Source organism: Seriola dumerili, unplaced genomic scaffold (genome assembly GCF_002260705.1).
Source record: "Seriola dumerili isolate Sdu_G_001 unplaced genomic scaffold, Sdu_1.0 BDQW01000091.1, whole genome shotgun sequence".
Classification (NCBI taxonomy): domain Eukaryota; kingdom Metazoa; phylum Chordata; class Actinopteri; order Carangiformes; family Carangidae; genus Seriola; species Seriola dumerili.
In genome coordinates this window covers 6,288,632-6,300,974 of record NW_019174346.1, presented here as the reverse complement: position 1 = coordinate 6,300,974, position 12,343 = coordinate 6,288,632, and the positions used below count along the sequence as shown (strand labels likewise).

Sequence of the window (12,343 nt, the reverse complement as noted above, 5' to 3'; positions counted from 1 at the left end):
ACTAGTGAGAAATGTAAATGTAGTCCATTTACAATCCCATTCACTTAGCATCTTTGTAGATCCACAACCACATGGTGAAGCTTATCATCGTTTCTGTAACGCAGTACAGACAACTACAAACAGCAGTAATGTCCCAAAGCTTTTTAACTACAAACAGCAGTAATGTCCCAAAGCATTGTGTCCGTCTGATCTGACATTAACATTTATCTATATTCATTTGGCACAACTCATTTCTCACAAGCTACTTGATCCAAATACTGAAGGTCCTGATTTAAAACTGTTAAGGTTACAGCAATTACTGACTGGGCAGTTTTAAGATGAGTCAGCTACACTGGTACAGTATATTCAGAACAAATACCAGAGAGCAGTGTCCTCCTTGTCACGGTTTGAGGTAGGGCTGGACACACATGCAGCCAACACAAAGGAGTGAGTGCAAAAATGTTTAATTAATAAAAGAACTTACAAAACTGGTAAACTCAAAAAACTCAAAATCCAAAATGCAGGCGAACAGGATACAACAGGGGAACACAACAGGAGCCACAGCACTAGGTAACACAGGGGAACTCGAACAGAAGCAGAAGCCACGGAAACACAGGGGACTTCAACCGGAACCAGAAGCACGAGGTAACATGGAACATGAACAGGAACCAGAAGCACAAGGAAACACAGGGAACTCCAACAGGTACAGCGGCACGGGTAACTCCAACAGGTAACACAGGGGACATGAACAGATGAACTGACCCAGACAAAGGGGAGCACAGAGACTAAAATAGAGACAAGGGAGGCAAAGGGTGATTGAACACGGGTGAAACACATTAGGGTAGGGCAGACAATCAACAAGGAGGGAAACGGGACAAAGACAGGAAGTCACAACATCAAGAGACACAGGGAAAGTAACTACAAAATAAAACAGGAAATGACCAAACTCAAAGTGCAAACATAATACAAAAGCTCAAACATAAAAATTGTCCATCATGGCAAACCATGACGCTCCTGCTCCCAGTCAAATACTTCATCACGATCACTGTAGTACACCCACACTTATCTGTAAAATACCACAATCTATTTCAGCCCCTCACGGATCTGAAGACCAGCTGTGAGAGAGTTAGAAGGAAGTTATGGATAAAACAGAGCGGTTGTCTTTACGTGAGTCAAGAGACAACTCGGCAAATAATGTCTTTGCCGAACTACACCAGTGGACCCAAAAATTCATCTCCGCTGGCTCCCTGCTCCTATAATTGAAGTAACTCAGGAAGGCAATACTAGATAAGCAATGCCCGCCTACCCTGCAAAGAATTAAGTGACAACCCCGGGACACTGAGTGACAGTGCAGACAACCCCTGCAGCTGTTGGGTTTACAGTTTCTGTAAAAAAATAAAAATAAAAAAAAACTTACTTTGGATGTGAGTTTCAAACTTAACATCAGTAAATACAATTATTGCGTCGTTGCCTATGATCGTAACACATCTAAAGGCGTACAGGTTCAGCTGTTAACAGTCTGTGTGCCTCAAACGTGACGGCATTAATAATCATGTGGATATGAAACAGATGTGTTTCTGGGTTGACTGGACTGGAATAGAAACACTCTGACCTTAGTAAAACACCAAAGCTCTGCTCATATATAATCGACAGGGATCTACAACAATCGAAAAGTACACATGAAGCATCTCTTCATCTCCATCAGTTCATGCCCCCCCAACAGAATGGTTCACTGAACCAAAAATGGAGGCCGTTGGGAGCTTGGGGATGTGACAGCAGCCGCCACTCACTGTTCCTTGGCCCAAATACCAGGTTGATTGACATCTAAAGGTTCCTGACTTTTACGAATGTGTGCCATTTTGCCCCAGGCAGCTACTTTTCTTCCCCTGCACACAGAGAAGGAACTGTCCACAGCAGATTATGTTTTAATGTCAGCAGAGAAAAGGATAATTCAACAGTAGCAACAACCTAATTCAATCAGTAGTGTGGCGATGCTTTGGGTACCTAAAGCCCCCTTTTGTCCACAAAGTGGATGAGACAGTCTCAAAGGATACTTACAGTCCAACTAGAGAAAACGTGTAAGAGAACAGGGAAGATTATTCTAATTGGAGACCAAATAAGTAAAGGACACACACCATTACTGGGTCTACTAGTGTGTAAATTATCCGACTTAAGTATGAACAATCAGATGCCCAAGAATGGTGGCTCAACATGAAGGTGAAAGATGGAAAATTAAGTCTAAAAATAACTACCAACTGCCAATAAAAAATGTTGTATTGACTCAGTGTGCAGGAGGCTTTAAACTGAGATGCACCCTCTGATTTTGACAGGGTGTGTGACCTCAATCCAGGAAGTCGAATGTTGGAATTAGAGAAACACTTTATCTGAAGCCACAGGGCTCAGTGTGCGCCATCTTACTCTGATGTAAGTTTAAACTCCGGTCTGCAATAAGAAGCAATGCACACGTACACCCACACATACACACACGCTCAGAGTAGAACTTTAAAGAACCTACACACTGCAGAAAGGAAATGAGCCCTTCGAAGACTGATGGAGGCAGTGATGTAGTGGTGCCTTGGAAGGTGGGTGTAGTGCTGCTCAAGTAGACCTAAGCCCCTGACCCCCTCTCCCCCTGGTCATCCTTACATCACATTACCTTAATTTGAAGGTAATGTAGTGAATGGCTTAAAATGACTTTACAATTGATATAGACCCGGTTACTCGTGTTCGCCTTGTCATGTGTGTTAATTTACCAAGAGACACTTAAAGGTCCAGATAGCTGTAGTAATAAATGTCAAAGAATTAAAACTATTAATCACACTATTGTTATTGAACATAAATAGAAACAGACTGTGTTAACGTCTTTCAGACTCATCTGAAAAGCACCAGTTTAGTCAAAGTCTGTGCCTCTTTGAAGTTGGCACCCCATATGATTAGGATATTGATAAAAAAATCATTTTGATTCATCTTTACAAGCAAAATAAAAAAAATTTTGCTCGCACCGTCCCGGCTTCAACACCGCATTAATGTCCAAATGGCTCTAAAGTGCTGACTCATTGGTTTACACATCATTTGTGCAAACTACACAAACATTTTCGCTTAAAAGTTATTATTGTGACGTGTGATACTTAAGTTAAAAGCTTTACACGTCAGATAAATGAACTGTGATAACTGGAGAAATAATGAAGCACAAACGATGTATAAATTAATTTTTAGCAGTGGTGCTCATGCATATATGGGAGACACTGGGTTCAGGATCTAAACCCTTCCTCCAGGGCTGATCAACACACTCCTCCCATGATGCTGCGGTATAATGTCATTATCTAACGTTATGTTCTTCTCCTTGCAGCTCGTTGTCAGACAGTTTTGTACTTCTTTGCACCATATTTGTATTTGTGGAGCTCACAGGTTGTGGAACGTCAGATTCTGATATTGCAATACGCTGAGAAATGTAATAATCAACATCAGTGATCAGCATCAGATCAATAAAAGCCCAGATTGGTGCATTCCTAATGAAAAGAACGCAGAAGACTCCACTAACAGGTCCTTCAGTGAAAAAATGCTGAACACCCACAAGATTTAAATCCACACTGTGAATGAGACACCAGTTTCCCTTTTCTTGGTCAGCAGCTTTGTTTTTGCCAGGCAGCCACCCACTTACAGAGAAAACAGTCATTAAGTGATCGCACTGTAGGGATCATCAAAAAAACAGGGATACGAGGAAAGTTTCTGGGAATAAAATGAATTAGGCAACAGCGCTCCCCACCAGCTCCACTTACACACACAGTTTACCCAAAAACACACATTTCTCTGACTTAGGACACAGCGTCACTGAATCCCGAGCACAAGCTGAAAAGTTTTCTGGAGCTTCAGAGTTCCAGATGAATCTCATTTCCCTCAAGCAAACACAGCTTTAATGCATGCACCCGGAAGGATCAGACTGTAATCTGTGAGAGCAAAAAAAAAAACACATCAAGGTGTAAATACAACCAGAAAGCATTCAGGATCCAATCTTTCACCTGCACAGGTTGCCAGAAGTGCAAATGCAATACTTTTCCTATCAGTTTAGAGGATCAACAGAAATAAAAACTGCATCACATGGATAAATCTGAACGTGTCTCTGTAACATTGTCCTCAAAAACAGGCTGTGATTGATTCTCATGGATGAGGCACATTTTGATGTCAGAAGAAGTATTAGTGTGTATAGAAAATGTAAAATCTAAGTTATAGATGTAGATCACAGATGTATCTCAGTGGCGGGTGTAACTAATCTCGCTTAATCCAATTTCTACAGACAAGGCAGATATAAAGGTGCTTTCAGACAGTAAACAGTAAGTTATCTGTTGCTGATGTTAGAACTTTCTCAACTTGCCACCCTGATTCTTCACTGAATATGACAATCATAGAAACAATACAAGAGCTATTTTTATTCACAGCTTTGCCAGCAGTGAAAAAAACATGATCTGGTGCCCATGGTTTGCTTCTTCATGCTCTTTCTTATTTACAGTGGCCATAAGACATTATTCAGACCCCTAGTGATTTGGTTTTATTAAAAAAAAAAAAAAGGAGGTAAAAAGGTATTCTTCTATCATGATATTACAGATACAGTTACTGTATGGTTGCTTTGTTTCACTCACTATTAAAATAATCAGAATATGAAACTCCTTTTTACTCATTTCACTGTCTGGTGTATGAGAAACCCCCACACACATCTGCTGATGTACATATGCGTTACCATGGCTACCAAATAAGCTTGCATAAATCAATATAGGTTATACATTACTTATAGTCTAGAGAGCAGGAGAACGATGTCTCAGATGTGACAATAAGCAGATGGATTTTACAGTAGTTTATGATTATTTTATGATTTAATGATTAAATCATAAATGTTGTAGTGTTGGGTCTTAATTTGCTCTTATATTAGTCTAATGCAAGTTATACAGTTTCACCAACCCAAAGAGTGACTTACTTTAAGCGTAAAAAGTTCATTAACTCTGGACTCATGTTTCCAGTGACACCTGCTGACCGGTGGCACCAAATGACACATGACAAAAAAGAGGAAAACATGGCATCTAATCGATGGCTTGCTAACTATGTTGTGGAGTGAGTAATGAGAACTTGAAGAGATTTTAGAGAGAGCAGTAATCTGTTGGAAATAAATAGCAGTGAGGACACAGTCAGTCAGTTTCTTCTGTCTGAGTCCTGCCATGTTAAAGAAGTCACAGCAGCTCAGCTCTGCAGATTTTACGCTACTGGAAGTGTTTCATTGTTACACTTCTTAGTGAATTTTGTTTATCATCACAGAAGCTTTCTGGGTAATTGGTCTATATTTGGGGGAAAAAAACACAGAAACACTATATGATGCTTCAGACAAGCTATCATATTCTCATTTAAAAAGTGAATTACCCCTTTATCACTGTGACATCAGTCAGAGTTTGTGTCATCATCCATGATGTAGGCTACTGTACTTCTACAGTGGCTTAGCCGGCTACTTTTGCAAACACTGTTTTAAATAAACCACGTTTTTTCACTCTGAATTTAATCATTAGTAAGAGAATATCCTTAAGTGTGATTTCATGGACTACATCAATAGTAGCAGAACATCCTGAAGTGTCATCTGGTGGTGTTATAATATGTTGTATTTATAATGGGCGATGAGCTGCTCTGCACTGGCCAAGAATATTTCTGTTGCACATCCTGTTACATTATTAACTGCCACTCTTACAAACCATTAATGTTTGTGCATATTCCCAGAGTGAGGATCTCAGCTACACAGTGACATTAACTTGACTTAGTGAATGAAGCCTCCATGGAACACAGTGATGTAAGTCCCCGTGTGACCAGTGGAGGCAGCGCATGCAAGTTCAGACGAGTCCGACAGATTATGAAATGTCCTATTGCCACCAATTAATCAGCCAAACCAATTAATTGATCGACCTCTATTGATATCGCTCACTTAGTGAAAAAAACTACAGACAGGTGTGTCAAGGTAAAATCTAAATTTAACACTGATACAATCAGTTCAGCTCATTTCATATGAGCTACACACTGTTTGTTAGTATCTGATTTCACTTGGTACCGAACTGCTTCAAATATGTGACAAAACAAAAACTGCAGATAAAGCTCTAACCACATTGGAATAAAACACTCACACTTTGGAATAAGTGGTGTTTTTTTCCCCATTTTTCTAATTCTTACAACATAACATGATGAATACAGCATCAACACAAGCCGAAATGAACCACACTAACCAGACAAACACACCATATTTCAACTGAACCACATCACACAGGTAAGATGTGAAAGCAGATGGTTCAGCGCTTTCAGTGTTGAAACTTCAAACAATGATCTTCATTTTTATCTTTTCTTCCACTGTTTCTATCCACTATACTCCAAACAACATCCCCTTCACATATAACACCGCAATCCCACCCCCCCCCTCCTCCTCTATCCCCATCAGCCCCCAGCCGTCTTGGCATGTTGTGGCACATGTATTTATCGAGCAACCAAGTGGCATTTATCTCACAGCTTAGTCATAATTAGTCCAACTTAGTCTGGGGCAGACTGCCTGTTAGTGTGCATATGTTCACATCCTGGTTAAAAACACACTTCTCCCCAAGGGGATGGCTGCATGTAGACATGTGTATGTGTGTGTGTGTGTGTGTGTGTGTGTGTGTGTGTGTGTGTGTGTGTGCGTGCGTGCGTGTGCATGAGTAGGGGAAACAAGTGTGTCTGTGTATGGCAACAGACGGTTGCTGTAGAGCGCGCCCTGAGCCTCCATTAACACAACCCACCATGTTCCCTTCCCTCAGCTACACAGCCATGCTGATAGAGGCCACTTGAAACCTGGAGGGAAGCAAGTTCATCCGAGTGTGCGGAAGAGGAAGACATCAGGACGGAGCAGGAGAGGAGAGACGGGAAGAGTAGGGGAGGGCAACAAGGACCTGAGTCAGATGGGGAAACAGAGGATGGAAGGAAGGAGCATTGACACAAGGTAAGGAAGAGAGGAAACCGGAGAGGAGGCAGAAAAAGAGGCAGTCTGGCTCTGGTCCAGGGTTATCACTGGCAAAAGTCAAGGCATTTGCCAGCTGCCAGCTTGAGACAGCAGCACTCAGCCAGAAGGATGCCACCCTGTGCAGCTTCTGCTGGCTGAAGTGCTTGTCTGTGTTTGTGTGTCTGTGTGCACACGCATGAATGCTGCAGAGCACCGAGAGCTCCGGCGATGTGTTAGAGCACGGGACAAGGACCATATGCGAAACCAGTTAGACTGACTGAGGGGACGGTCTTCAAAACACAAACAAGGCCAGTCACGGCCGCTCCTTCTCGGCCAACCAGAGGTTAGTGCTCAAATCTGTTCCCCGCTCTCCCAGCGGTGGAGGAGAAGCCGCTTAAAAACATCTCCCTAAGTCTCCTTCTTCTGGCAGACAATACTTAAGCGTATCCTCTTTAGACATGACATTACATAACTGTTTGCCAAACCCACTTCCACGCCAGAGGAATGTCAACAAAAATAAACACAAGTAAACCTGTGGGAATCTGAGTCAAAGGTTTAACACACAGAGACCGGAAAGTTGTTTATATCACAGAAAGCTCTTTTCCTCATCATCTAATCAGTGTTGCTGAAGCACAGACATCGTCCCAGTTTCACTTCTCTCTCAAAGATGAGTAGCAGGAAGGCAAAAAAAAAGGGGGGGGGGGGGCAACAGTGGCAAGGATTCAATTTTCTTTAGGGTACAGTGTGATGCTGCTGCAGTTGCACCTGCTCACCATGTCTCCTTGTCGTTGTACATGTGAGACAACACAATAGACACTGTCGGACCACCTAATTACATGTGGATCCTCTGTCTTGAGGATGATGTCATTAATAGTTACAGCTGGAGCATTAGTTGAGTAAAAATCATCAGAAAATTACATTTTCTTGTTTTCTCACTTTTCTTATGTAGTAATCTGAACCTTTGGGTGTCTGACTCTTGGTGCAGTATATGAACATGTCAAAACTGGCTTTGGAAAATTGTGATTTTTCACTAATTTCTAACATTTTGAACAGTCAATTAATTGGGAAGATATTTATGAAAGGTGGTTCTGCTGTATTAAGATGCTTCCTGAATGACACATATTTTATATCAGTGTAGCTTTAATCATCAGAGGGAGGGCCTCTTTCCTCTTTCACCCCCTCCACAGGGAGGTCAGAGGTCAGCTGCAGGCGGCATAACTCCTATGAAGCCATCATGTCACACAGGACAGTCTACTTTCAACAGCAGGAAAGTTGCATCCCCCATGACTGACTGAAAAGCGACCTCAGTGTGCTGGGGACCGTTTAAATGCACCTTCACGCAGCGCCGGCTCAGGAGGCGCTCCCTCTAGCGGACAACGCTGGTAACGACTTGGCTTCAGCAGGAACAGCTCCCTAGGAAGAGGTTAATCCTCTCATTGCATTTTAATGACATCTACACCAGCGCACCATACTAATCACATTTGCCTTCACGTTTCACGAAACGCTGGCAGGCGGTGTGCAGCTCAGGGAGACCGGCAGCTGCAGCTCCAGCGGCGTTGCCCGCAAAATGTCCTGGAGCTCCCACATCCTGGGAGGAATATGTCAACCCAGATAGGCTGCAAAATCTATCACTCTGAAGCCGAAAACGTCACAACTCCGTTTATCACTGACAACCACACATCCCCTTGATGTATCACAGTGGGAATAAGCAGCTTGTCCTCCTCTAAAACAGCTGTAACCAAATGAGTTAGGGCTACTTATTTCTAAAGCTCTGTTTGCTATAGCCTAATTCATTTAACCGGCGAACCGGTCCGTGTCTCTCATCATCTGCCGGCCCGGCTCCGCTCAGGTGCGGTGATTAACACACGTATGAACTTCATGACGTAAAGTGTGACATTTTTAACATACAAGCGACACATTTAAAGTTATCAAACAGACAAGCCGGAAAACGCCTTTTCAAAAACAGAAAAACAGTGAAGTTGAAACTTGAGCAGAAGGCGCCTGAGGATAGAGATACTGCACTTCGACTCACCTTGAGCGGCCGTTCCTCGGGTGCTGAATACACTTGCTATCAAAGTGGCCACATACCAAATCATAGTACTATTGCCGACCACAAATAAACCTCATCATATCTCAAAGTGCCCCTTTCGGTGAATCTGTCATCGCCGAGTGGCCCAGGACAAACTGAAGCGGGCCGGTATCCTGTTTTCTTTTTAACCGAGCCCTGGACACTTTTCCTTCGGCGCTTTCCCCTCTCTCTTCCCCTCTCCTCCGCTCTCCTCTCGCATCCTGAGACGGATCACCTGCGCCAATGGGACGAGAGCAAACGACGCTATGAAACCAAGCGCGAGCCTTTAGATAACCGCGGTCCCGCCTCTGTACACGTTTCATTGATGGGCGTGGGAGGGCTCCGGCCGCTGATTGGTTACCTGTGCTGTCGGTTTCCCAGCTGGAATGATGCATTCATGGCATATGGTTAAACTCGGAGTTTGCAAACTTCAGTTCAAAGAGAGGATTTCTGTGTAGTTAGTCACTGCCGATAGAAAGACAGCCTTTATTGCTCATTCTGAACCTTTTTGTCACTTTAAAGGCACATAAGAAACTAATACTATAACTATATCACTTTTTCATAATGGAATTAGAATAAAGTATTTCTAGGACAGGGCAAGTCAATGCAAGCTAGAAAAAGTAATACAAATCATAAAACAAGGCAGAAAAGGATCATTACATGCATGCATACATCATAACATAGGCTAATGGTAACTTTTAAAAGTTGATGTTAGATGTAAGTAGAAGGATTGATTAAGACTTAAACTTGGTATTGCAAAGGCAAGAGGCCCTATCATGATTTTTTAAGAGTTCATACGGTTCATTACAGTCAGCTATTGCAATACCACAATCTCAAACAGCAGAATCCAACAGGTGGTTGCCCTGTATAATAAATGGGATGAAAAATCACACCTGTTTGCTTAAAAGTCAGTAATACTACAGATACTTTAAAAAAAAAAAAAAAAAAGGTGTCCATGCATACCACAAAATTTAGAGTGAGTCTGAGGAACCAGAATGTGACCACAAAACTCTAAGTTTCTAACTTCTGAAATGGTTATTGAATCTTCCCGTCTTTCTCGAAGGGTGATGAACGCAGCACTAGGGGGAACCGTTTCAAGGTGGGTTGGAGTGTGAAACCGTAGCGGAGCTGCAGTATCATCCTGCGCAATAAGAGGAGAGGGATCCTCCAGCCTGAGCATCACCTCATCACTGCCATCCACACACTTACATGTGAGGGACTGTGTTTGTGAAATTATCACTATTAATAAATGAAACGTGGGCAGGTTACATTTAAAAGATTTGCAATGAAGACCTGTGTCATTAAAGAACACCGAATAAAACAATTTGCACCGTCTGAATTCAGCACGATTCATCTTTACTGATGCGGTGATTCAGTCACTGAGAGTTTAAAAGTCAACTGACTCAGTCTACCTTGTCAGATCTAGTCCACCTCCAGGTGTATGGATCCCTGCTGCTCCTTCAGGAGGAGGTTTGTTTCATCCACAGTTTCCTCAGAGAAATAAATCAAGTTTTCCCTCATAACAAAGGAGTTTATGAAGCAACCTAGTTATTCTAAATATACTTTAATATGAGCCCTTCCAGAAACATTGTCCCGCTTGACAGTCTTCTACACTTCAAGTTTACACACAGGGTGAATAAATCACCCCCGAAATATGACAGATGCTACAGTTTGCCTTTCAGCCTCAGTCATTTGTTTTTATCTTCTCAACAGCAGAAGATATATTGGGACTGTTTTTCTCAACTTAATCTCACATTCTTCTCTACAGCCCCGTCAACTAAGTTCAGTTTTTGTTCTTCATGAAACCTGTGCTATTACGCTCAAATACAAACAGACTGAATAGCTTTTACACTTCAATCTCAGAAAATCAAAATCTATTGTAGGGTTATTATACATGTTTTTCTAAACTCCAAAATTAACTTTTTATCAATTTACTGTTAAAACCTTTTAGAGACAGCACTTCTGCTGTTGTGCATTAATGACTGTCTTAAGTGCTGATATTCTCTCAATTACAGCTCCTACCATACGAGAGTGACAGACATGTTTAAGTTGCTTGTTCTGTCCAACTTGTAGTCCAGGACTCAAAGATATTCAGGTCATGTGGCGGGGAAGAGGAGCATATCCTTACACTGGAGGGGCTGAAAACAGGGGATTTTCTTTGTTTAGGAATAGTAGTTTAAATAATTGATATGGTTGATGATGATGGTTGATTTTCAACTAATCAGCTCAGCTCATTTGATCTCTGTGGTCTTACTGCAGATTATCACAGGGAAGGAGTTGTGGGATTTACAATAGAGCCTTTTTAATAGGTCATTGATGTTAATGTTTTAGTTGATTTTGTCCCTTTTTCCATTTTTTTCATGTTTGTTTATTCATATTTGGGATCTTTTAAGTTTAGATCAGGCCAGGTATAAGGATGGGTTATGTATACGGCAGCTTTATGTCTTGTCTGGATGGGACTTCAGAGTTAGAAAATTGAGAAAGGGGGAAACATTTTCTTTCTAGAACTGATCTTTATGTACTTAATTATCAATAAATGGGATGGATGAGCTTTAGGGAAAATGTAATTTAATCATTGATTCATGTTAACTTTACGCCGTTGTACAGGTGTGATCAGTGGTCAGTGATCCATATCCTCAGACTCCAGTCAAAATCAATAATAACAGAAAAGACAGAAGGATGTGATGTTATGATTTTGATGATGTTCGGTAAGATGAAGCATTTCCCCAGATTTCAGCAAAATTGTATAAAATAAATGTTGTTTCTGTGCGCGACAGGATTTCATAATACCATATTTTTATCCATGCTGGCAGCGTGGCTCTAGGGATTCTGTGTCAGTCTGCCATTCACCACTTTGGATCAGATTTAAATATCTCAACAACTTTTGGATGGGTGTAAAGACGATGAACCCTGCTGACTTTGATGACCCCCCCCCCCCCCCCCCCCCCCCCCCCCCCCCCCCGGAATCACCATCAGGTTGACATTTGCGATTTTAACTTTAAAGTGTCTCCATATTTATTGGATGGATTGCCATGAGTTTTGCTCCACGCATTCATTTTCTCCTCAGGATGAACCATAATAACTTTAAACCTTAGACTTTTCCTTTAGTGGCATCAATCAGGTCCCACTCTGGGGATTATGACCAAATACCTACTAACTAACAACAGTCCCATCATGTGCAGGCTGTGTTTACTATTAACATTAACAAAAAGTGAAGGACTGAAAAAAAAATTTAATTGGCCTGAGGGGAAGATTTTAACTAGATTTAACTGCTCTAAATTTCAGTAATTTGATTTATGTAA

General features: G+C 41.7%; 1 protein-coding gene across 1 annotated transcript in view; it reads right to left on the bottom strand.

Moving 5' to 3' along the window:
- Positions 1-9,069, bottom strand: part of LOC111222317 (protein turtle homolog B-like) — a 122,590-nt gene extending 113,521 nt beyond the window's left edge. The window contains exon 1 of the mRNA XM_022746008.1: positions 9,006-9,069. Coding sequence (XP_022601729.1) covers positions 9,006-9,069 — 64 coding nt within the window. The remainder of the gene's footprint in view (positions 1-9,005) is intronic.
- Between the last annotated feature and the right edge of the window lie 3,274 nt (positions 9,070-12,343).